At 50.7% G+C, this 26,458-nt stretch overlaps 1 protein-coding gene across 1 annotated transcript; it reads left to right on the top strand.

Moving 5' to 3' along the window:
• The first annotated feature begins 23,469 nt into the window (after positions 1-23,469).
• On the top strand, positions 23,470-26,244 carry EIF1 (eukaryotic translation initiation factor 1). Its single transcript, XM_059149442.1, has 4 exons — positions 23,470-23,658; positions 24,363-24,526; positions 24,673-24,774; positions 25,368-26,244. The coding sequence occupies exons 1-4, from the start codon at positions 23,628-23,630 to the stop codon at positions 25,410-25,412; spliced, it is 342 nt and encodes a 113-aa protein (XP_059005425.1). The 5' UTR covers positions 23,470-23,627; the 3' UTR covers positions 25,413-26,244.
• The last annotated feature ends 214 nt before the right edge of the window (positions 26,245-26,458 follow it).

Below are 26,458 nucleotides of genomic sequence, written 5' to 3'. Positions count from 1 at the left end.
ACCAATAGCCAATAGAATCTGGGCCTGACCCCTGGTGACTTCTCACCAGCTCCCTGTCACGGCCTCGGTCCCCTGCCTCGGTGCCTGGCTCTCTGCTGGAGGCCGCAGGCAGGCAGGACTGAGGTCCCATCCCTGTGTCAGGGACACAGCCTGTGCAGAAGGCCGCAGACAGCCCCAAGGCAGGCCCCAAGAAGACGGAGCAGGGAAGGTTTCCACAGGGGTGGAGAAGCTGAGTCTTCAGGCGGGGTTTTCCAGGGGAAGAAAGGGAACAGACTCGAGCATGTGGACAGGTCATGCCACAAAGAACACAACGAGGGTGGGCGTTTGGTGGTGGGGAGCCTGGAGGTAAGGCCAAGACGAGCAAGGAGCTAACCTTTAAGGGCCTTGTGGCCAGGATGAACCCCCGGAAATAGGGGTCCTCACAGGGAAAGGGAAAGATGTGGCCCCAGGTGGAAGAAAGCCATCACCACACAAACAGACACTGTCCCTTGGCCCTGACTGAGTCTCTGTACCCACCCCACCCATCCGCCCCCCGGAAATCCCAAGATCTAGATCTCCGCTTTGGATAAACATATGTGCTCATAAGGCCAAGCCAATCCAGACCTGCCCTCCAAAGCCTTAAGTTGGGAAAACAAAAGAGAAAAGAGGCCTGTCCGTGCAAGTGCCAGGGCTAGGCCACTGGGCCTGGGGAGGGGGCTTGCCTAGGACTGCCAGAGCTGGGAGCTGAGGGTCCTGGGCAGGAACAGCATGCCCCCCCACCCCATGCCACGTGCCCACGGTGAGAAGAGCTGCGCCTCCGGGAGGGATGAGGCCCCTTCCTGAGGCGCTGTCCCAGTTTAGGCCTGCAAATGTGGGAATCCCAAAATGACCCGATCTCAGGAAGCTGAAACTCCAGATTTGATTGGGAAGCCTCTCAATCTTTAAGATTTAGAAACTGATTCCAAAAGAACACCCATGTAGGCCAAACAGAACGCGGGAATGGGAGAGCCTCAGAGCTCGTGGGGACCTGAGCGCAGTGATCCCCTTGACAAAAGGGTAAGCTGAGGCCCAGAGGGGGAACAGGCCTGTAGGCAGGATCAAGTCAGACCAAGGCCTCCGGAACACTCAGAACAGCACCAGCCAACCCTTCCCCTGCCCGCACCATACAGACTGTAGCACAGCTGGAGGGGACGGGCTGCAAGACCCTCATTGGTCATTCTCCCGACCCACCATTTGCTCCCCACATGTATGGGTCCCAAGTTCTCCTGTACCCTCCAGCCTGTCTGACATCAAGGCAGCCAGAATTCTTCTCCCACTCTACAGAAAAAGGAAACTGAGGCCTGAAAATCCAGACCATTGCCCAAAGTCCTTCTATGACAAGTTCTAGAAGGTGGCAAGGGGACTCTGCCCTGCTTGCAGATCCCTATAATTCAGATGGCAGCAGGGAGAACCCAGCTTGCAAGGCAGGGAGGGCAGGGGTGAGTCAGGCTCAGGGCTTAGCAGGTTCGGAGCAGCCCCAGCACAAGGCCAAGGCCAGTGAAGCTGGGCTTCAGCCTCTGCCTCCCTGGGTCTGAAGTGGGGGCCCAGCAGGGACCCAGGTGGCCGCAGGGTCAGGAGTGATCACAAGCCATGTGAAAAGGAGTATCAGTGAGAGGCAAGGGTGCTGAGGACCCAGAATTTGAGCAGCTCCAACACCCAGGCCCACCCAGTGACCCCTGAGTCTCACCTCTGTCTCCTCTGGCACTTTCTGCTGTCTCATCCTTAGCCTACTTCTAGTCATAGGCCACAGCCTAGTATTTTAATGCCAGCCTTTGGGGGTTGGAGGAGAACACGTAGTAAAGAGAAGCACCCCCTTCTAGGTTGGTTAGGGCACCAGAGCCTCTTGGGCCACCGAGAGCTGTTGAGGAATCACCCATGTTTTGAGCTCTGTGCCCATCCCACACCAGGGGACACAGGACAACCAGGACATGGGCTTTCTGGGAGTTCACAGCCCAGTGGGAGAGGAAGACAAGTCAGGAGAAGCTGGGGCCTTTGGAGCTTCAAAGGGTAGGCAGGAGGGAGGGAAGCAGCCTGGGAGGGGCTCTTAGCAGTGGAATGTGAGGGGAATTCTTCGCAGAATTGAAATCTGGTCTGTTTGTTTCAATGCTTTATTTGTATCCAGAAAAATGCACAGATAATTCACAAATGTACAGCTCAGTGAGTCTTCACAGAGTGAACGCACCCGTGTAACCCGTACCTGGATCACAAAACAGTTTGAGCGCCCCCCTCCCACCGAGGTACCCCCTTCCAGGGCTGAGTGTTATCTCTGGCAGCAGAGATTCACGTGGCACACCTTGGGCTTTATGAAGCTGGCTCATGTAACCTGGCTTCTTCTCTGTCTTCTGGCTCAATCTTACAATGGCAGGATCTTCTCATTGCTATAGAAAATTCTGCTGAATGACTAGCACATTCCAGACAGAGAAACTTGGGGAGCCCAGCCCAGACTCGTTCCCATAGCAAGTATCCAGATTTGCAGACTCTAGCAGCCCTCCTCATCATCCAAAAAGGGTCAGGGCTTAACTTCAGACCTGCTCCCAGGACAGGCATCAGCATCCCAGGAGCTGCCCCCGGCCCTGCAGCCCACGGTCTCCCCCAACACCCCGAGTCCTCTGTCCTGTCTACCCACTTCCCAGATCCAGCCTCCTCCTTCCCTACAAGGTGAGGAGAAAAGGTACCAGAGACCTATGCTAATGTATGTAAATTTATGCAAATAGATCCAGACTCCCTGAGTCAACTTGGACAGTGGCCAGAGTAAGTGGAGAGCCAGATGTCCAAACTCCAGGTGGAGTGATCACCCCCCTGCTTGCTGACCTCAGGCCTCCCACTAGTTCCTGAGACGCACAGCCCCACTCCCAAACCCTCACCCTGAGTGGTGGCCTCCTGCTCTTCCTAATTCAACTCAGTGGGAAGTTTTTGGTGGAGGTGGAGAGGTGGGCTCAGCCTCTCCACGACCTCCAGGAGCTCACAATAGAGCAGGGTAAGGGAACGCCAATGCAGCCACCACTCCCCAGGTGGAGACAGGTGGGACCTGCTCGAGCCTCTATTTCTGGCCAAATCCCATGATAACTGGGAGACTTCTTTTTTTTTTTTTTTAAGATTTCATTTATTTATTTGACAAAGAGACATTACAAGTAGGCTGAGACAGAGGGAGAAGCAGGCTCCCTGCCAAGCAGAAAGCCTGATGCGGGGCTTGATCCCAGGACCCTGAGGTCATGACCTGAGCCGAAGGCAGAGGCTTAACCCACCAAACCACCCAGATGCCCCTTGGGAGACTTTTTTTAAAGCCAACATTGATGAGGAAAGGGTGCAAGGGAAGTTTTGGGGGTGAGGGAAATGCTCTCTATCTTGACTGGAGGTGGTTCCTTGGGGTCAAACTCATTAACTCCACACTTAAAACAGATGAACACCTCAACCCCTCAATAAAGTTCAATTTTTTACAAAGTGACCAGTGAAGTTGCCCATTGTTAGATGAGAAGGGCTGGGATTTCCTTAAGAGGACAGAAAGGTCACGGCAGTGGCATGGGTGTGAAAATGCCACCAGTAGATCACCAAGGAAGAGTGTGGACAGACATCCTTCACCGAGTGCTTTTGTGAGGAGTGGTGGAGATCCAGGGAGCAAAACTGGAAGGAGAGTGTCCTGCCCCACTCCTAGGGCTGCTGGACAGAGGGGTCCATGGACCCCTCTTGAGTGCTCCTGAATGGCTGACCCCAGTTAGCACTAATTGAGCACCTACTATACACCAGACACTGGTTTGGGACTTTAGCTAGACCCAGGGTGGCCCGGCCTAAGAGCAAAGAATGGTTTTTACGTCTTTAAGTAAATTTATAAAAGATTAAAAAACACAGTATTTCATGACACGTGAAAACTGCATGAAATTCATATTTCGATGTCTATAAAGATTGATGGGAACATGACCATGCCCGGTGGTCCATGAGTTTTTTCACACTTCAAGGACAGAGCTGAGGACTTGCAACAGAGACCATATGGCCAGCAAAACCTAAAATACTCGCCATCTGGCCCTTTCCAAATCAAGTTTGCCCATGAAGGCTATAAAGCAGAGATTAAGAACGCACTGTACGAATGAGGAGGAATGAGGGTGCCACACAGCTTTGCTCCCCAGCTGCGGTTTGCACCCAGTCCAGGCTGACCCCGCCTCTCTCTCCTGCGGATAAACCTAAGCGACCTCAGCCTTGCACCTGGCCGAGCAGCAGTGCCCCCTGCCGGCGGTCAGGGACAGGCCGGCGTTCGCTGAGCCCCGACTTTTAGCGTCTGCCGCCATCTGGTGGCCTTTTCCGAAAGCGCATCCGGGAGCGCATCCGGGGTGGGGTCTAAAAGAAGGCGGGGCCGGTGTGGCGCGTTCCCCCCCACCCCCCACCCCCCACCCCCGACCAAGGTGCAAACTATTCCAGGCAGGGATTGAAGCCTACAAGCCAGTGTGTGCTGAAAACGTGTCACCTTGCCCTTGTTCATCTGATGGGTGACAATACAGGGGGACAGTGCCCAGCAGGGTGCCTAGATGCTTACCAAATGTTTGCTGTGGGTCGGAATTTCCAGTTGCTGGGGGGGGGGGGGGCGGGTGAACGAAGAACGTGGGCTGCGGCCACAAGGTGATAGGAGAGGACAGGAAGGTCTGCTGACCCAAGTCTCCCCGCCTATGCATTTGCCTTTGCATGCACTCTTCATTCTTTCTTACCTTCACTCCTTATTCATTCATTCATTCATTCAACAAGCTTTTCTTGAGCACCAAAGGAAGTACTTGGGTGACTGCTGGACGCTGGAGAAACACCAGGGAAGACAGTGTGGTCCCTGCCACAGAGCTGCCAGTGTCGTGGAAGAGACCAGTAATTTCAGAATGGCGGGACGAGGTACATTTGGGGGTAGCAGAGATGCCTAAATCAGCAACATCTAAGGCGACCTGACCTTGTGGGGCATCAAGAAAGCCTTCCAGTGCCTGCAGAAGGGGTGAGCTCGCCAGACAAAGAGGGGATAGGCATGTGCAAAGGCCCAGTATGCCTAGCAAGCTGCTGAAAGAAGCCTGAGAGGCAGGAACACTGAAGGTAGAGAGAGGGGTTGGGGCAAGAGGAGGCTGTAGCGAGACAGGGTCTGGGCCAGCAGAAAAGCGGGGTTGAGTGAATGCCAAGTTCAACAGGGGGCCACTGCAACATCTAGGAAGAGGCGAGCCACTTCTGTTCCTTGGGCGTACCTATTCCATGACTGGGCAGCTCTGGTTGCTGAAAAGTTCTCCCTCATTCTGGGATGAAATCACACCTTGGAACGTCCCCGGCCCACAAACTCCTGTCCTGCTGGGGGACATACAGAGTAGCCTCCCTGCCCCCAGCCCAGGCCCTCACCTGATCACAGCCTCACTGGCTATTCCCCCTAACCGAGGCAGCCCCAGGGCAAGAGGAAGGGCTGGAACCGGGCCCCAGGTACAATCCCAGTCTTTCCTTTACTGGCTGTGTGGCCTTGGGCTGGTTCCTTAAGCTGTCTGAACCTCGATTCTCTCCTCGATAAGAGCAGGGGAACACTGCTCAGAGTTCACACCGCAGAGATGCTGCCGGTGAGAGGGATGGCGGTGGGAAGTGCTCAGCCCCTCCTCCATGCTCCCCCAGCGCACTAGGCCGACCTCTGTCACCTGGATCATGGAGGAGGATGGTGACCAGGGCATGCTCCGTATTTGCCACTTTACTCACGGTCCAGTGCCCGAAACTTGGTGGGTGCCCAACAGCGTTAGCGGAATGCATAAGCCATGACTGCGGTGACTACAAGCAAACCCACAAGAGCCACTCGGGACACAGGCCGACAATCACAGATGGTGACACTCCCCACAGCTCCCCCAACTTGGCCAGCAGTACCCTCACCCCTCCTGTATCCCACCGCACCGCCCTCCACCCCCGCCTTTCTGTGTGCAGAGGCCCATAGCTCAGAAGACCAAACCGCTGGGATAAGGAGCTGGAGGAAACCCGGGACGCGGCCCCGTGCGCTCGCGGCGCCCTCTGCTGGGCGGGCCTGGCGCAGCCTCTCCCTCCCTTCCCCATCGCCGCCAAACCCCCGCCGCCCCGCGAGGGGCCCCACCAGGGAGAGAGGCTCCACCTCGGGGCGCCCTCCTTCCCCCATACACCCCCTCGCTAAGGGAAGCCGCTGTCTCAGTTGGTCTCAGAACAGTCAAACGCTGGCTCAGGCAATAAATACATATATAGTAATGTATTATTAACTGCAGCTACCACGGACCAGGCACTTGTAATTTGCCGGTCCCTGTTACCCTGCAACCTCCCACCGTCCAGGGAGGGCAAATGGTCCCCCTAGAGGGGGGCAGCTTTACTCAAGGTCACAGCGCAAGAGTTTTCAGAAACCTGGTGTTTTCCATCAGCTTGGTTGGAGCTCATCCCTCCTCACTAAAGGGAATAAGTTGGGCCTTGAGATGGTTCAGGGCCCTCCGAGGCCCCATGAGCCTCACCTTGCCCCTCCTCTGGGCCACAATGAGTTCCAGGAATGGAGACAACGTGGTGAGCCTCCCATCATTAGGACAACGATTTGGGGAAACTGCAGGGAGCCTGGGAGAGAACAGAAAGAGGAAGCTTTATGTGTATTTAGACTCTGTGATTGGCCTGTTCCTGGTACACAGACGACACTTGCCCAAGTCTGCAATGCAGACCCAGGACCCAAACCTGCTGACTCCCCACCCAGTGCTTCTTCCATCCCCACCAAAGTCTCTCCTGGAAAAGGAACCGCAGAGTAAATTTGGGGAGGGGCCGGCACAGGAAACATAAGCACACACTCAGAGCAAGCCACCAGGTGGTGTCCCCCACCTCAGACCTACCGCCCCAAACCCTAGAGAGAGGACCCTCCTCCAACACCTCAAGGGAATGGGGTCACCTGTCCGGGGGTTTAGTCCCTGGGGAGTTGGAACTTGGGGCATGCCCTTCTGTCCCGATGCCCGGTCTATGCTTCCATCTTGTGGCCACTTCGAGAAGTGCGCCTGTTCCGTCCTAAACGGGCAGCCCTAAATTTTGCCCACTCAGGTTGAGCAAAACTGAACGTTGTTCTGGGACTTGATGGGATGTAGAATGGAACAAAGCACAGCCCGTGGCGTGAAGCTCACAGCCTAGCAGAGGAGCCTCCAAATGACGTATCCGAAACTCAACTCAGCGCCAGGTACCGACCAGAATAGGTCATGCAAAGGGTTCCAAAAGATGGAGGGGGCATGGTCTAGAGGAGGGGCATGGTCTAGAGGAGGCACCTGGAGAGGCTGCGGCCAGCAGGTAGGATCTGACAAAGTGGGTGTGAGGGAAGTACTCCAGGTGGAGGCACTGGCCTGAGCAAAGTCATGGAGACTTTCTGGTTTCTAAGAACCCATTTTGTCCCAAGCCTAGGGCAGTTGTGGAGAGGGGAGGGAAAACTCATTTGGGATGAAAAGGAGCAAGTCTTTGGATGGACATCTATGGAGTTTGTACTAAGGATTTTAGGGACTGGGGAGCCAACAAAGGTCTTAGAACAAGGGTGGAGCTTGAGCAGGGTCTCTTCAGGAAGAAAAAAAAAATCACTGCAGGAGACAGGAGTGAATAGGGCAAATGGAACAGGTTTCCGGGCAGCAGAGACGGTGCGGGGGAAAAGAGCAAGGGCGATGTTCAGTGCTGAAGAGGGTACTGCGGACAGCTAGACAAGTCAGAGCCAAGCTGGAGAGGAGAGGACTTGGCTTTGAGTCGCTACCCGGAATCCCAGGGAAGGGGCACCCAGCTGGCTCTTCTGTGGAGCCCATGACTCTTGGTCTCAAGGTTGTGAGTTCAAGCCCCATGTTAGGTGAAGAGAGTACTTGAAAAATAAAATCTTTGAGAAAAGGAAAAAAGAAAATCCCAGTGAAAACATCTTTAGGCAACTAGAAATAATACATGAATAAAACTAGAAGTAGGGGCACCTGGGTGGCTCAGTGGGTTAAGCCTCTGCCTTCGGCTCAGGTCATGGTCTCAGGGTCCTGGCATCGAGCCCTGCATTAGGCTCTCTGCTCAACGGGGAGCCTGCTTCGCCCTCTCTCTTTCTGACTGCCTCTCTGTCTACTTGTGATCTCTGTCTGTCAAATAAATAAATCTTTTAAAAAAATGCACGGGGCGCCTGGGTGGGTCAGTGGGTTGAGCCGCTGCCTTTGGCTCGGGTCATGATCTCAGTGTCCTGAGATCGAGTCCCGCTTCGGGCTCTCGGCTCAGCGGGGAGCCTGCTTTCTTCTCTCTCTCTGCCTGCCTCTCTGTCTACTTGTGATCTCTCTCTGTCAAATAAATAAATAAAATCTTTTAAAAAAAAAAATGCACCAAAGTAGGGAAAAAAATGATGTAACATCCCCCCATTGCAAAGTCAAAAATTATCAACTCATCGTCTTGATCTCCACTCCCAACGCGCCCCCCTCCCTTCTCCTACATCATTTTCTTTCTTTTTAAAGATTTTATTTATTTATTTGAGAGACAGAGAGAGCACAAGAGGGAGGAAGGTCAGAGGCAAAAGCAGACTCCCCACTGAGCAGAGAACTCAATACTGGGGACCCCAGGATCGTGACCTGAGCCCCTTAACCCAGGCGCCCCGCCCACATCACTTTCAAACAAATCCCAGACAACATAGCATTTCATTCATAATATTTCAATATGTAGCTAGCAGATACGAGTTCTTTTTCCTTAACATAGCCGCATGCAATTATCACACCTAAAATAATGAGTCATCATTCCTTAATGAAGGAAAATTATGTCTCTGCTCACAATCCTTCTGGCACCAAACGAGTGGATTTTCCACGCCAAGCAATTTCAATGCTAACTCCCCAGAGTTAGCACAGACCCCACGGGCTCAGGGATCCAGTCCTGCAAGTCCCACTGCCTCCCCACTGCAGAAGTTGATCCCAAGTGGTGGGCCCTCGGGTTAATGAAGAGGCCAATTTTAAGCCACACACTGGAGCGTGAAAACTGAATAAGGCAAAGGGACCCCAGCCTCATGAAGGGACCCAACCTTGCAATAACCACAAGCCCTAACTGAGCAGTGACAACCAAGCACAGTTCCTCAGATTACCAAAAAAAGGGGAAATTCCACCGGTCCTCATACTCCCTCACTCCGCCAGGTAACTGAGTCCCCTCACCACCACCACGTCCTCCCCTCCCTCCTCCCCTTCCTACTCCTCCCTGACTGTCCTCTGCTGTCCTCTGCTGTCCTGCCCTCTGCTCCCAAAACTTCTCTTTTGTTCTGCCTTAGGTGAATTCTTTCATGACCAACGCTCCCGGCCCCCACCCAGTTGGAACACCCCACGTTTGGTCTTCCCCCGCCCCCATCCAATTGGAGTGCTCCAGAGCTACCCACAGTGGTCCCGTCTGGCTACATACAAATCAGGGGTTCTCCTAAGCCCCTCCTAGGGTTCGATAATTTGCTAAAATGGTTCATGGAACTCAGGGAAACACCTAGTCATGACCCGTTTCTTACCAAGGACAGAGAGACGAACAGCTAGATAAAGAGGTACAGGGCACAAATCTGGAAATGTCCCCACACTCAGGAGTTTGTGCCCTCGTGAAGCTGGGGTACACCTCCCTCCCAGCACATGGATGTGTTCACCCACCTGCAAGCTCCCCAAACTCCATTGTTTGAAAAGTTTTTATGGAAATTCCTCTATGTGTGGGCGTGATGGATTAGCTCATTGCCTCTCCCACTCCCCCTGCTAGGGTTCCCTCTCTCGCTGTCTCTCTGTCAAATAAATAAATTAAAAATCTTTACCAAAAAAAGGTCATGAGTGAATGCTGGTGTTTCCCATTTTGTTCCAATATGACAGAATGCCTTCTTCATTTCTTTGATTTGATTTTTTTTTTCCATCTGCTTATAGCTTGACAGTTTTTAAATTCTTTTTTTTCTCATTTTTTCTTTTTTTTTTTTAAGATTTTATTATTTATTTGACAGACAGAGATCACAGGTAGGCAGAGAGGCGGGCAGAAAGAGAAGGGGAAGCAGGCTCCCTGCTGAGCAGGGAACCTGACAATGTGGGGCTTGATCTCAGGACGCTGAGATCATGATCTAAGCCGAAGGCAGAGGCTTAACCCACTGAGCCACCCAGGGGCCCCACACTTTTTCTTTTTTAATTTAAATTTAATTAATTAACATACACTGTATCATTAATTTCAGAGGTAGAGGTCAGTGATTCATCAGTCTTATATAATACCCAGTGCTGGTTATATCACATAACCTCCTTAATGCCTCTCACACCCAGTTACCCCATCCCCCCCACCTACCTACCCTCCAGCGACCCTCCCTTTGTTTCCTATGATGTAGGATCTCTCATAGGTTGTCTCCCTCTCTGTTTTCATCTTATTTTCTTTTTTCCCTCCCTTTCCCTATGATCCTCTGGTTTGTTTCTTAAATTCCACATATGAATGAGATAATACGATAATTTTCTTTCCCTGATTGCCTTATTTTGCTTAGCATAATACCCTCTAGCTCCATCCACATGGTTGCAAATGGCAAGATTTCATTGGCTTTTTGAGGGCTGAGTAGTATTCCCGTGTGTGTGTGTGTGTGTGTGTGTGTGTGTGTGTGTATCACATCTTCTTTATCCATTCATCTGTCGATGGACATCTGGGCTCTTTCCATAGCTTGGCTATTGTGGACATTGTGCTATAAACATTTGGGTGCACATGCCCCTTCAGATCACTACATTTGTATCCTCGGGGTAAATACCCAGTAGTGCCATTGCTGGATTTTAGGGTAGCTCTATTTTCAACTTTTTGAGAAACCTACATACTGTTTTCCAGAGTGGCTGCACCAGCTTGCATTCCCACCAACAGTGTAGGAGGGTTCCCCTTTCTCTGCATCCTCGCAAACATCTATTATTTCCTGACTTATTAATTTTAACCGTTCTGACTGGTGTGAGGTGGTATCTCACTGTGGTTTTGATTCATATTTCCTGGATGCTGAGTGATGTGGAACATTTTTTCTTGTGTCTGTTGGCCATTTGGACGTCTTCTTTGGAGAAATGTCTGTTCATGACTTCTGCCCATTTCTTGATTGGATTATTTGTTCTTTGGGTGTTGAGTTTGATAAATTCTTTTTATATTTTGGATACTAGTCCTTTATCTGATAAGACATTTGCAAATACCTTCTCCCATTCTGTCAATTGTCTTTTGGTTTTGTTGACTATTTCCTCTGCTGTGCAAAAACTTTTTATTTTGATGAAGTCCCCATAGTTCATTCTCGTCTTTGTTTCTCTTGCCTTTGGAGAGACGTGTCTTGCAAGAAGTTGCTACTGCCAAGGTCACAGAGGCTGCTGCCTGTGTTCTCCTCTAGGATTTTGATAGATTCCTGTCTCACATTTACGTCTTTCATCCATTTTGAGTCTATTTTTGTGCATGGTGTAAGAAAATGGTCCACTTTAATTCTTCTGCATGTGACTCTCCCTCTGTCCCCCCTCCACACACAATGATGCATCTGACTGCATCCATGCTCTTGGAAATCCTACAAGCCAGCACATCTTTTGGCCAAGTGGAGACCGGTCTTTGCTGCGCGCATGGGTGGGGAGGCATGGGGCAGAGCTGAATTGCAGAACCAAGGTAAGAAGAGGTTAAGGTCTGGAACAGGGACAGAATCAAAGGGGGAGATGAGGAAGCTAGCAAAGACAGATCCTGGAGGGAGAAAGGGACACCCTTATGTTATGGGATTTCTTCTCCTTTAGTGCCATGGTTCTTGGTCACACCATTTCGAAAAATGAAGAGGTAAACCAGACGGAGAGTGGTGGGCAGCAAAGCAAAGTTTATTGATAGTAAAATGATAATACAAAGCTTCTGAAGAGGGACACCTGGCTGACTCAGTCAGTTAAGCATCTGCCTTCGGCTCAGGTCATGATTCCAGGGTCCTGGGATCGAGGCTCCCTGCTCACATGGGAGTCTGCTTCTCCCTCTCACTCTATCTCTCTATGTTCTTCTTTCTCTTAAATAAATAAAACAAGCTCCTGAAGGGGGAGGAGACCCAAGAGTGTGGCCACCAGAGTTGCTAAGTTCTAGAGGTTTTTATGGGTTTTTTGACCGAATCTAATTAACCCTCTGTGCACCTATCATCCAATCAGGTTTTGTCAACTTTCTATCATGTGGAAAAGGGTTGAGGGCTCCTTGCAGGGTGCTGTAAAATCCTTTAACGGTGGCTTCCTCTGCAGGGGGAAGGGGAGGCTCCTTGTCCCTCCATGCCTTTCTTCCAACTATCCTTTATCAGAGTGAGCAGTAGGGGTCCTCGAAAGCTGAGACTCTTGAGCTGTGTTGGGGGGATGTAAGTGCCCTCCCCTGCCCAGAGGTCACTGAGTAAAGCTCACATTGTTCACTACTGGGTTTTGGGTTTTTTTGTTTGTTTGTTTGTTTTGTTTTTTGACAGACAGAGTGTAGTGAATACGAACCTTTAATAAATAAAGTGTAATAAATAAATAAATAATATGTAGTAAGTGCGAACCCCTACTAAATGAAAACAGGCAAAAGGAACAAAATACAAACTAACCACATAGCAAATAAGCCTAGACCATATGCGTGTAGTGAGAAGATTAGCGCGGAGTAACAAGTTGTAAATATTTTAACTTGTGCGAAATATCGAAATATGGTAAACCAAAACATGTTTGCGACGTGTGTATGTTTTTGGTGTGTAAGCATAAGAAAAACAAGTGATGTAATATGTTTATGAAGGAGACTTAGCACAGTATATAAAGAAGCATCGGGTTGGACTGAGGTGAAGTGAGTTTCCTGTCAGGAGAACATCATCGCCGGTGCTACTGACGCCCCGACAGTTTCGTTGCCGACCACTCGCTGGTTCTCGGTCTCAACTTCTGCGGTGACCTCTCTGTCTAGATTGTGAGGAGACGTCTCCTTCTCCGTGACAACGTCAGCGGACTGTGACCGGACCACGATAGTGGTGCGGACCTCGTCCCAATAAAGATCAAGTGAGTTACATCATATCCATCTCTCTATCTCTTCTTTACACGTTGCGACTCCTGGCGGGACACAGGGGTTTTGCTCGGGACACAGAGATTACAAGTAGGCTGAGAGGCAGGCAGAGAGAAAAGGAGGAAGCAGGCTCCCTGCCGAGCAGAGAGCTTGATGCGGGGCTTGATCTCAGGACTCTGGGATCAAGGCGCCCCAGGCGCCCCTTCACTGGTGTTTTAAATAACAATGGATTCATTGTCCATTAGGGGGAGAACTTGAACAGGTGCCAAGAGTACCAACGGCTAACATGACACAAAGCAGAAGGACACTCAGCAGTGGACAGCTTTATAAATATCCACATCAAGAGGTGGAAACATGACAAAATGAATCTTGGTCATTCTTAGGCGGTAACTGATTTAACAGGTGATTTTTTTTTTTTTGGTCACTTTTCTACTTTTAAATTTTTTATACATTAAGAACATATCATATTCTTTAAATAATATATTCTCATTGCATAAGAATTTTGAGAAGTTAAAAAAACAAGAATATAGTATTTTACAATGGGGAAATAAAATCATTTTTTTTAAGGTTTTAATTATTTATTTGACAGAGAGAGATCACAAGTAGGCAGAGAGGCAGGCAGAGAGAGAGAGAGGAGGAGGCAGGCTCCCTGCTGAGCAGAGAGCCCACTGTGGGCTCAATCCCAGGACCCTGAGACCATTACCTGAGCCTAAGGCAGTGGCTTAATCCACTGAACCACCCAGGTGCCTCTATAATCATTATTTTTGAATAAAATAAAACTGAAGGAAGTGAGTTCACTCAAGGCCACACCAGGCCACCCCACCCGGGGAGGGGTGTCTCCTCCCAGCTCTAGGAGGGGGAGTCCAGCAATGTCTGGCATTTGGGGGGAAGCCAGTATGGACAGCCCTTCAGGGCAGGGGCACCTTCACAGTCAAGGTCACAGGCTGGGGCTGAAGCCAGCCCTGCAACTTACCAGCTGCGATCTTGCAAAAACAATGCCACCATTCTGAACTTCAGCATTCTCATCTGTAAAAGGGAATGGCTCCTCCTGGTTGCTGGGGTGTCGGGAGGATTCAAGGAGACAATAAATATAAAGTACTTAATGCCGGGCCCTTGGAAGCAGGTAATAAACAGAGGCTTTACAATGAGTCATAACCTAACCAAGGCATCCCAGTTTCCCCCCCACACAGCCCAGGCCGGGGCTCACTCTGTCCCCAGGAGAAAATCCCCTCTGTGGAAGCACCAGTGAGCACTGGATAGTTGACTAGAGATTCTGCAGGAGCAATGCAGATGGGACAGGTAGATCCCTGCACACCAGGCGCGCAGGAGGCTTCCCGAATAAGGCCCCCAGGGAACGGTTATCTCTCCCAGCCCCACCACCCACCCCAGCTTCACTTCATTGCCCCCAGCTGCCCTGGGCTGCACTTCCAGTCCCCTCAAGTTTCCCTGGGGGTCTCCATCCTTCCCCCAGCACCTTAGCTCCACCCAGCCTCCCCCATCAGACAAGAAAGGCCCTCAAGGCACCTGGAGCAGCTCTCCTTAGAAGGTGAGCTGGAGAGTATAGTAAGTCAGTCCTGATACATATAGGAAAGGACACGGGCTCAGAGAGATTATGCAAGTTGCCTGAGGACACAGAAGAGTCAAGTAACAAGACAGCATCTCAAAGAGTCCCTTGACCCAAAATCCCAGTCATGCCAGCAAGGCCTCCCTGTGGGGACTGAGATCCTTCCCTAAAGCCTGGCTGTCCCCAGGAAGCTCTCAGTTCCTCCGGAGCATCTGGAAAGGAAGAAAGGACTGTACACATAGATACATGCTCCCGCTGGCTCAGATTTGCAAATGGGCACACACACGCGCTCACCCCCATATCTATTCACACTGCCCACACATTGCACACACACATGTCTCTGTTACCACAACACCCAGTCCTCTCTGAACCACAGCTGGTCTCTGTACATCTCCCTGACACCTCAGGGGCCAGACATGCACCCATCTCAGTGTAGGTCAGAGCAGTTCAGCCATTGTTTAGAGAACAAACTTAAATATCCAGTTTTTTAAAAAATCCAAGTCCGTATGCTACCATGGCTGCCTGTCCGCAGCATCACTGGTCACCCAGATTCACTCTTCAAACATGGAGCCACACCCCCCAGCTCTGGCAGAGAACTGGGGTGCAATCCCAGGTGTGGGCCCCTTGAGGGAATGGCAAACCCTCTAACAAGGACAGGAGCAAGCCAGAGGTTCCTCCCGGGACCCCAGCTTTTCCGGGTGGCCGTGCAGCACAGCAGGAAGGCTGTTGCCACTCCACAGTGTGTCCTTGTCCAAGCCCAGACAGCTTACCTGCAGAAGACAATGACAAGAACTTTGTCAGGATTCCACAGGACCTGAGAGGGAGACACTCAGCACATGATCCAGAATGGAGGGGGTATTCGATAAAAAAAAAAAAATGTTTTTTGTTTAAATTGTTTGAGTTACTGTCCAGGATTCCTCTCTGGAAGAGTCCTCTGTATGGTTACAGAGAATAATTGCTGAGTTGGGGGCCGGTACCCCCACCACCTTGGAACGTTCTCAGATACCCTTGGACACTAGCCAATGGAAGTGTCGGTTTGGGCTAAGCAAGTGAGAAAGAGAAGGACATCACCTTCTTGGTGGTAGAACTCTCCCCCTGCCCAAAAAGAGACCCAGTTTGGATGGGTGAAGGCTCATAGGACCCTCAAGGTGGGGGGCGGGGGGCGGAATCCCTGGACAACCCTGGCCGGCCTCAGTAGTCCATGAGCATCACTGAGCGGACTTGCAATTTGCAATCTCATGGCAGAGGGAACCAGAGAGGCTGGGAGAGGGAGCAGGAGACAGAAATAAGGCTGATGGTGGCGAGAAGAAGGCCGTGGCAAGCCCCGTGTATGAGGATGGGTTTGCATCTGCCCAGTCAACCCTCTCTTCCGTCTGGAATTATCTAGAGCAGCGCCACCCAGTGGAAACAGAGTATATGTCATCTATATAACTTGAAATGTCCTAGAAGCCCTGTTTATTTAAAAAGCAAAAAGAGGGGTGCCTCAGTTAGTTAAGCCTCTGCCTTTGGCTCAGGTCGTGATCCCGTGGTCCTGGGATAGAGCCCCGAATTGGGCTCTCTGCTCAGCGGGGAGTCTGCTTCCTGCCCTGCCTCTCTGTCTCCTTGTGATCTCTGTCAAATTAATAAAATCTTTAAAAAAATAAATAAATAAAAATAAAAAGTAAAAAGAGACAGGCAAAATTAATTTTAATAATATATTTTATTTAATTCAATATATGCAGAATATTATTTCAATAAGGAGTTGAGATAAAAATTACTGAGATAGTTTACAATTGTATTATGTTAAGTGAAATAAGTCAGTCAGAGAAAGACAAATATCATATGATTTCACTCATATATGGGATTTAAGAAACAAAATGGATGAACATAGGGGAAGGAAAAATAAAACAGGATGAAAACAGAGAAGGATGGGGCGCCTGGGTGGCTCAGTGGGTTAAGCCACTGCCTTCCGCTCAGGTCATGATCTCGGGGTCCTGGGATCAAGTCCCGCATGGGGCTCTCTGCTCAGCAGGGGGCCTGCTTCCCTTCCTCTCTGCCTGTCTCTCTGCCTGCTTGTGATCTCTCTCTGTCAAATAAATAAATAAAATCTTTAAAAAAAAAAAAAAGAAAGAAAACAGAGAAGGAGACAAACCAAGACATACTCAACCCCAGGAAACAAATCCGGGTGGCTGGAGAGGAGGTGGGGGGGTGGGGTCACTGGGTGATGGGCATTCAGGGGGGCACTGGATGGAATGAACAGTGCTGTGTTGTGCGACTGATGAATCACTGAATTCTCCCTCTGAAACTAATAATACAGTATATGTTAATTAAATTGAATTTAAATTAAAAATTAAAAACTCGTGTGTGTTACACTTCTAGCACATCTGCCTTCAGGCTAACCCTATTTCCAGGGCTCATGACCCACATGTGGTCCGTGGCTGCTGTGGCCCTTAGTGAGTTGGATTTAATTGGGGAAAGGTGGGTGGGTGCAGGGGAGAGCAGAGGCCACCCAGAGTGGCCCAGCCACCTCCAGGGGACACGCTGAGAAGAGCTGGGGGCTGGGGGCAGGCCGCAGAGGTGTGGCTGAACGAGCGCAAGTGGTAGGGAGGGGTGGGGACACCCTGACCTTGCTCTGTCAGTCCTCTCTCTGTTTCCTCCTGGATCCTCAGTGCAAACCGCCCACACTCTCCCAGTCGACAAGAGAGCTCCCCAAGGCCATGGGAACGACTTGTCCAGATTGGACAACAGATTGCTGTTGCGTGAACACAGAGGCCTTTCTGGAGATGACCCTTACATGAGTTACACTAGTTTTAAAAATAAAAATAAAAGAGGAGGAGGTTGGAGGAGCGGTGGTCTCAGAGGAAGTCCGGTCTGAGCTGATTTCCATTACGGCACGTCCACTGCTCTTCTCCTGGTCTGGTTTGTCCATCCTGCCTCACCCCCCAGCCCACCGAGGCGACTCCTCTCCCAGTGCCTCATCAGAATGCAGGGCCCTCTGTGCCTCTGGACCTGGCAGCCCCTCCAGCATCCAAAGCTTTGCTGGGCTGTCAGCTCCTTGAGGACAGGGCCAGGTTTGGCTCCTGGCTTCCTCCGGGAACCCAGGCTGCTCTTTATCCTTCCCACCAGAGGCTCCTGAGTCTGCAACTTGGTTATCCAGGTGGCCCTGCCCAGGGGAGGAGAACCAGGGGCTCTGGCTGTATCCCCTTGCCCAAGCAAGGCCACCTCTCCCTCATCCCATCTATAAGGGACTCTCCAGAGGAGGAGAGGAGGGGAAGGAGCAAAGGTGAGGTACAGAGGGAAGATCCTCCGCACTGAGTGGGGGTTCCCACCTTGGGTTGGTAGAAGTGAGTCCCTGGCAAGGGCAAGAAGAAAACCGGGCTGAATTGGGGCGGAGGGGCAGGTTGGAGCGGAGTAAAGCAGACCTGACATATATACAAAAGCATGTTAGCTCTAAGGGTCCAGCCCGATGAGTTTTTACCACCCGGATCAAGGTGGAGTTCATTTCCAGCACCCCATAAGGTTCCCTCGTGTCCCTTCCTAGTATCACCCTGGACCAAGCGGCGGGGGGGGGGGGGGGGGGGGGGCAGCCTAGTCCGAGCATGCGTGCAACTTACGGTAATCACACGCGATCGGGTCAGAGCCGCAAACAAGCCCGGCTCTGCCTCCATTCCAAAGTGATAACAATAGCAGACTTCATTCACTGGGAAGAGGTGGGGGTTGGGGGCAGCATTCCAGCTGTTTCCATACGTGGGTGGTGACTCGCTAATAGAGAGCAAGAAATGCAAGGAACATGACATGTATTTGACTTTCTTTAAATCGAGCGAAGTCCCGTGCCAGTGAACAACCCACCCAGCTGCCCTGAATGTGATCTCGGATGTGGCAAGGGCTCTAGCGTGCCCCAGGATTTTCTCTGGGTCACAGGGTTTCCTGCAGCACCAGAGCTATAGGTAGACGCCTTGGACGAGATCATCCATCGGCCCTAGTTCCCAAGAAGACACCTATTTCTCCAAAGAATGCGACTCATTCCCCGAAGCCACATTCTTGGGAGACTGCTGTTTCCATGCCAAGTTTGGGGCCCTGGGGAATTCTTCGCGGGGGGAGGGGGGGGGCGAGGGTCCCCAGGTGTACCGCACAGCTGTGCCCTTGCCACATGGCCTAAGGAGATGACCATGAGGAAGTACCCACCTCTGTCCCATCCCCATTCTGAGGTGCTCGCGCTGTCCCCTGTTGCTCTCAAGGGTTCTCTCTCTCCCTTTTCACTTCTGGGAACCTGGCGTAAACTCTTCGGTGATTTAATAATGCTATATGTTTATCCCATCACACGTATTCTCCTCTTGAAATTCTCTCAAAAGAGGGACGCCTGGGTGGCTCAATGGGTTAAAGCGTCTACCTTTGGCTCAGGGTCCTGGGATTGAACCCCGCATCAGGCTCTCTGCTCGGTGGGGAGCCTGCTTCCCTTCCTCTCTCTCTGCCTGCCTCTCTGCCTGCTTGTGATCTCTCTCTGTCAAGTAAATAAATAAAATCTTTAAAAAAAAAAAAAAGAAAGAAAGAAAGAAAGAAATTCTCTCAAAAGAGAGGGCAAGAGAAAGGCATCATTATCCATTTGCACAGATAAGAGAATGGAGGCTGGGAGAGATGGAGCCCCCATCCCCGCCCCTCCCCCAACCCTCCAGCCCCCTCACCCCCTCCCCCACCACCCAGGAAGAGGAAGCTGGGGATACTTAGATTCAGATATTCCAGAGCCCATGCACTGTCCCTGCCCCCTGGCTCCCGGGCAGGGACCAGAAGTGGGACCACAGTAACCAATAAGCAGTATTCACAGTAAGCACAGGTGTCCCTTTCAGACAAATTTGTCCTGGTCCCATCTTTACTCCCCAAGCTCCCAGGGTTGGGATAACCTCCACACTGGACTGTGGGCTCTTGGAGACCCTCCTTGGAAATGCTCCCAGCCTGGAAACACAGAACCCCGGACTTTAGACCTGGCAAAAGCTTTAGAAATCACGGGGGCCTGGGTGGCTCAGTGGTTGAGCCGCTGCCTTTGGCTCGGGTCATGATCTCAGGGTCCTGGGATCGAGTCCCGCATCGGGCTCTCTGCTCAGCAGGGAGCCTGCTTCCTCCTCTCTCTCTCTCTCTGCCTGCCTCTCTGCCTACTTGTGATTTCTCTCTGTCAAATAAATAAATAAAATCTTTAAAAAAAAAAAAAGAAAAAGAAAGACCTAGGTCTTCTGCTTCCCAGCTGCTTGCTCCAGGCCTGCCCTCTGCACTGCCTCCTGCCTGGGGCAAAGCCTGTGTGTGTTCCTGGTGATAGCTGTTTACAGAGCACCGAGGTCAGCGCTGCCACCAGGCATCGAGTCCCTGCAGGAGAAGCTGGGGGATGTGGCTGACATAGGGCTATCATCCCTGCCCTGAGCCAGGAGGCCAGATCTAGAAACTTTCTTTGGAGCCCAGAGACAGACCTCTCAAAAGGACTTTTTTCTCAATCCTCCACCCCAGGACTCTCTAATACAGTAGCAGAGGTCACAGCCTGGAGTCAGGGATCAGCCATTCCAACTAAGCACTTACTATGTATGTCCATGTGTTCATTCGACAAGCACTGGGCACCCACCGTGTGCCAGGAATCTACCACACACAGACTACAGAGGAAGTAGGCATGCACCTGCTCTTTGCACATACAGCCCAGCAGGAGACAAATAAGGGAAGGGGCAGAGCCCGATTCAAGGGCATGCCACCTGCAAAGTCACATGGGGCCCCATCCTTGGAAGAACTGCATGTGTGGTTTAATGTTCTGCTGTCACTGTCTTGAAATTCTTAACCATTTTTTGAGCAAAGGGCCTCACATTTTTTATTTTGTCCTGGGCCCAGCAAATTACCTAGCCAGTTCAAGGAACAGGCGAGCCAAATGCAGTTTGATAAATGTCAAAATAGAGGGGGTGGGGGCCCAGAAAAGGCTCTAAGCACAGTCTTCTCCAAAGAACTGAGTCCCAGCTGAGTCCCACAGATGAGTGGGAGACATCACACGAAAAAGACAGAAGAATGTAGCAAGCAAAGGGAGAGCCTTTGCACAAAGCCCCTGAGATGAGAAAGTCCAGGGTGCTTCGTAGAACTGCCGTGGTGTGGAATGTGGGGCGTGGTGATAGGCCACAAGGCTGAAAGGGGAACTAGGACCAAGAGCCAAGATTATTCTGAAGAAGAACAAAACGGAGGAGCTCATCCTGTTGGACATCAAGACTTTTGGCAGATCTCCTATCATTAAGGGAATGTGGCTTTGAGATAAACAGACCAGTGCATCAGAACAGAGACTCCAAAAACAAGCCCACACAGAAATGGAAACATGAGTAGAACAAAAAAGGCATGAATCAGCGGGGGAATTATACGTTATTCAATAAATGGTGCTGGAACAGGTGGCTATCCATATAGGAAAAAAATTAGATCCCTATCTCACACCACACACACAAATCAGTTCCCTGCCTTAAAGACCTAAAAGGTAAAAGTAGGGGCGCTTGGGTGGCTCAGTTAGTTAAGCTTCTGCCTTCGGCTCAGATCATGATCTCAGGGCCCTGGGATCAAACCCCACGTTGTCAGGCTCCCTGCTCAGCAGGGAGTCTACTTCTTTCTCTCCCTCTGCCCATCCCCACCCTTGTGCTCTCCTGTATGCGCTCACGCTCTCTCGCGCTCTCTCTCTCTCTCAAATAAATAATCTTTAAAAAATAAAAATTTAAAAATTAATTAATTAATTAAAAAATAAGTACAAGTTAAAAGTAAAGTTTTAAAATTTTCAAAGCAGGGGCATCTGGGTGGCTCAGTCATTAGGTGTCTGTCTTTAGCTCCGGTCATGATCCCAGGGTCCTGGGATGAAGCCCTGCATCGGGCTCCATGCTCAGCAGGGGAGTCTGCTTCTCCTTTTCCCACTGCCCTGGCTTGTGTTTCCTCTCTCACTGTATTTCTCTCTGTCAAATAAATAAAAAATCTTAAAAAGAAAAGAAAACTTTCAAAACAAATAGGAGTGCCTGGATGACTCAGTTGGTCAAGTGTCTGACTCTTGATTTCAGCTCGGGTCATGATCTCAGGGTCTTGAGATCAAGACCCATGCGGGATGTGGAGCCTGTTTAAGACTCTCTCGTGGGCAACCCTCTCGAGTTCCCTCCCTCTTTGGGAGCTTTGTCCTATCACGCAATAGACTTTGCTTTGCCAGCCACAAAAAAAAAAAAAAAAAAAAAAGCCTTTTTCCCTCTGAGCACCGCTTCTCCCCTCTCTCACTTTTTTCTTTCTCTAAATAACAAAAGAGGGGCACCTGGGTGGGTCACTCAGTTAAGCCACCAACTCTTGACTCTTGGTTTCTGCTCAGAGCGGTCCTGGATAGAGCCCTGCATCAGAATAGAGCCCTGTGTTTGAGCTCAGTGCAAAGTCTACTTCAGATTCTTTCTACCTCCCCCTCTGCCCCTCCCCTCTCATGCTCTCTCTCTCAAATAAATACAATCTTTTTAAAATAATAATAAATAATATAAAAAAAGCTTTTGAAACAAACAACAAAAAGGAGTATCTTTATTTACTCAAAGGAGAGAAAGAATTTCTTTAAAATGGCACAGAAAGGGTCTTTTCCTAAAAGGGAAGATTGATAGGCAAGACCATGTTGTTAATTTAAAAATATGTATAACAAAATATGTCTGCAAACTGGGAAGGCTAGTTCTAACTCATTCACACTCTCTTTCCTCAAACCCCTTTCAAGCACAGCCATGTCTATGAGGGCAGAAGTTCCTAGGTGGAGGGCAGGTAGGGATGGATGTCTGAGATGCCCATGACTTCTAGCTTTGGTTCCCCCCTTCCTGGTATCAAGGAAGCCAAATTATTAAAAGGTAACTTAGTAAATATGCAATCAAAACAACTATCAAGTACACCTAAATTTTCCTTCCTTGGGGTTTCTCACCTCATCTTGCAGGCTCTCACCCTGCCCCCACAAATGGGCTCTTTCCCACCCTCTATGCGTCACCTGGGGCTCACATCGCCCATCGTTTCGATAACCCCTAGTTCTCACCCCGGTCCCCTCCACACCCCATCACATCACACTCCTTTATCTTACCTTCCTGGCCCCTGGAAGCCTTTGGTGTCTAAATCCCCTCTATTCACCCTTGCAACTGAGAACATTTCAATTTATATATTGAAAGATCAAGAAAGGTTGACTGTTTTGAAGAAAATATTTTGACTCCTCTCTGGTAAGGTTCTACCCCACACAACTTGGAGGACACACAGGACACCCTTCGGGTGCCTGAATTCTTTTAGCCCCCAGAACCCGCCTCACTCCCCCTTGAACCCAGGTTAATGAGCTGGGCATTTTTTCTTTAGATTGTATGAATGATGTATTTAAGGTAGATTAATCCATTTTTAGATTAGATTCATCTGAAGAGTAACTTAATCTAAATGATGAAGTTAAGGCTTGAGTTATATCATTGTTGATACCAGTGTTGATATCAGTGTTGATTTAAAAGTGCTGCTCTATATCCGTAAGGAAGATTACGTGGGTAACTCGGAGAGTATGAGACAGTGGGAATTCGTCGCGTCTGGGAGGTTCAGCATCTAAGCCTTATTTAAGGAGAGCCGATCTAACCCATGCAAACGCTCTTTTCCAAGCAGATAGGGCTGCAACAGGATCAACCAGGTGGAATGTGCCAGAAAACATAAGAAGCAACGCGCTCCAGAAGCCTTGGCCAGTTTCCTGCGCCACCCTGACACCCTCCTCCTGCACTGCGCAGGCGCCTAGACGGACCAACCTTTCCCTCCCCCTTCCACCTCTCGGGGAATCGAGAGGACGCCCTCCTGCAGCGCAAGAGTTCCTGCGCAAGCGCCGTCCCGCGTCCCCGCCCCCGAACCAATCGGAAGCGGCGGCGCCAGGGCGCGGAGGCCACGACGCCGTGGGTGGGGCCGGGACGTGAGGGCAGCGCGCTGGCGTCACAGGGGCGGCTATATAAGTGAATACAGGCACCGCCCCTCCGCCCCAGTCACTGAGCCGCCGCCGAGGACTCAGCAGCCTCCCCCTTGAGCCCCCTCGCTTCCCGACGCTCCGTCCCCCCCGCCCGCCTTCTCCCGCCGCCGCCGCCTTCCGCAGGCCGTTTCCACCGAGGAAAAGGAATCGTATCGTATGTCCGCTATCCAGAACCTCCACTCTTTCGGTAAGCTGCGGAGAGGTCCAAGGGGTGAGGCCTGGGTGGGGCGGCGAAGTGTCCGGGCTCGGACACCTGCCGGATGCTCCGGGCTTTCATAAACGCAGGCTGATAGAAGGTGTGTGGACTCGCAGGAAGCGGGGCCCCGAATTGGGCCCTGGGGTCGGCCCTTAAAGCGCGACCGGAAGGAGCGGGCTGGGAGGCAGCCCTTGGGCGGGCCCGGCGTCTCGGGTGGCGCATTTACTAATGGCTCCCGGGCCGCCTTGGGCCACACCCGCCCCCTCCCGCCACCCCTGCGTCACGTCCGTTACGTCACCGCCGTTGTCACGGAGCTGGGAGTGAGAGGCGGTGCCAGCCCTAAGTGACAAACGCTCGCGCCAATGGGGCGGGAAGCTTGGCCCCGCCTTGGAGCTCGGGTTCCGGCCTGTTGCATCAGCCGGGTGGGGCGCTGCCTGCCGGCCCAGGCTCCCCCGGCACGTGATCATCCTCTGGGGGCGGGCCTGGGGCAGGAGGCCCAGGCTCTCCCTGGCTCTGGGAAAGCCGGCCGCCCCGGACTGACCCGTTCGCGGACAGCCAGCAAGGACAGATCTGACGTGACCTAAGCCCTGGAGATTTCAGTATTAGTTTGTACGCGCGCAAAAAAGATGCTTTGGAAGGGTGGCAGTGGCGTCCGAGCCCCAACAGCTCTAAGTGAGCTTGATCTTTCTTCCCAGACCCCTTTGCTGATGCAAGTAAGGGTGATGATCTGCTTCCTGCTGGCACTGAGGATTATATCCATATAAGAATTCAACAGAGAAACGGCAGGAAGACCCTTACTACTGTCCAAGGGATCGCTGATGATTACGATAAAAAGAAACTAGTGAAGGCGTTTAAGAAGGTAGGTTTTAAATGAGATTGTAGGAAAATCATATTTAACTTGCTCAGGTTGGGGGTGCTGACTTGGATTGCTTCTCATTAGGGATTGTTAAGTGCCCTCAGCCTGTTGGCTTGGTCTAATTTGTTTTACTTCATCGCTGCTTGCAGAAATTTGCCTGCAATGGTACTGTAATTGAGCATCCAGAATATGGAGAAGTAATTCAGCTACAGGGTGACCAGCGCAAGAACATATGCCAGTTCCTGGTGGAGGTGAGTTCAATCAGTTCTTCAGAATCCGTTTGTGCCACTGTCAGATCTCTGTCCTCTGTTCAAGCTCTCCTGGGGACACAGAAGTTTGTTCTGTAGCGCTAAGCAAAACAGTGGTTGAGTTGTGAAATATATACACCGGTAGACTTGTCTGACTTATATCACTGTTTGCGTGGATCGTTTTTTTTTTTTTCCCCTACTTTTTTTTTTTTTTTTTTAAGTAATCTCTACTTGGACCCAACCTGGGGTCTGAACTCAGATCCCCAAGGTGAAGAGTTGCGTGCCCTACCAACTTAGCCAGACAGTTGCCATGTATATGGATCTACTTTAAAGATGCCATTTTAAATTGCACACAGATGATAAAACAGGATGTCTGGCTGACTGTTCCTAAGTGCTAAAATCCTGTTACATCATTGGTTTCTAACTGCATACTCTGAGTTAACAAACCATTGTGCCCGTGGTGCTCAAAGTGTGTGCCTTGGGTCTGGGACTTTTGCCCAGTGTAGAAGCAAGCAAACAGAGTTGTTGCCATCAGAAATGGACACTTGAATTCTTTTCATATCTCCTCTTATAACCTTGTTTTCTTTTCTTTGCAGATTGGACTGGCTAAGGACGACCAGCTGAAGGTTCATGGGTTTTAAGTGCTTTTGGCTCACTGAAGCTTAAGTGAGGATTTCCTTGCAATGAGTAGAATTTCCCTTCTGTCCCTTGTCACAAGTTTAAAAACCTCACAGCTTGTATAATGTAACCATTTGGGGTCTGCTTTTAACTTGGACTAGTGTAACTCCTTCATGCAATAAACTGAAAAGAGCCATGCTGTCTAGTCTTGAAGTCCCTCATTTAAACAGAGGTCAAGCAGTAGGCGCCTGGCAGTGTCTGGCCTGAAACCAAGCAGTAACGTGAGGTTTCGGTCCAGCACAGAGCCCCAAGATCACAGACGGCTATGTCTGGCCGGAAGCTCCTCGGCTCTCCCTCTTCAGAGTTCCCTGCCCTAAGAGAATGTCACTACCTGAACAGTCCACGGTGAAGCTGAGAGGACAGGATGGGGTAAGACGGCAACCGCAGCTGTGCTGCTACAGGGAGTCACCGGTAGTCAAAGCTCAATCCCTGGTGTCTCCAACCTGACCAGGTGGGCAGAGCTTAGGGCAGCCACCTTCCCTCTAGTGAAGCGTCCTAGGACATCTGACTTGCCACCAGGTCTTTTTGACCAGACATATCCTAGCTAATGGATGTCCAAACACCAGAATGTGAGGCCAACCTTCTATCTGAGTTAAACTTTTGACAAGGGAACAAACTTCAAATTGATGTGTCAGTCAGGTAGCTAGCTGTAGAGCTTGCAACTTACTAGCGACAGCTGCCCAATGCCATGTGAAGTAACAGACTGGTTTTTGGTTTATTTCTTCCTTCAGTTTTAATGTTATGTAATGTATTTAAACCCTTATTTAAATAAAACTTGTTTTCAGAAACACCTGACTTGAAGATTGTATTTTCTCAATCAGTCTCATATGTGTGAAGGAACCACAGAAATGGGCAGTGAGGGGTAGTCTATGCCCGTAGCTCAACTGGGACCTCAACCTCTTGGCCAAGAAAACCTTCAGTGAGCTTTTTCTTTCCCAAGTTCCCCACAGGTCAGCTGTGTTGCAGGCATGGTGGTCAGATGTGGTAACGGCTGTCCCCTCCCAGTGGC

The sequence above is a fragment of the Mustela lutreola genome, chromosome 15, assembly GCF_030435805.1.
Source record: "Mustela lutreola isolate mMusLut2 chromosome 15, mMusLut2.pri, whole genome shotgun sequence".
NCBI lineage: Eukaryota > Metazoa > Chordata > Mammalia > Carnivora > Mustelidae > Mustela > Mustela lutreola.
This window is presented reverse-complemented; position numbering and strand designations above follow the sequence as displayed.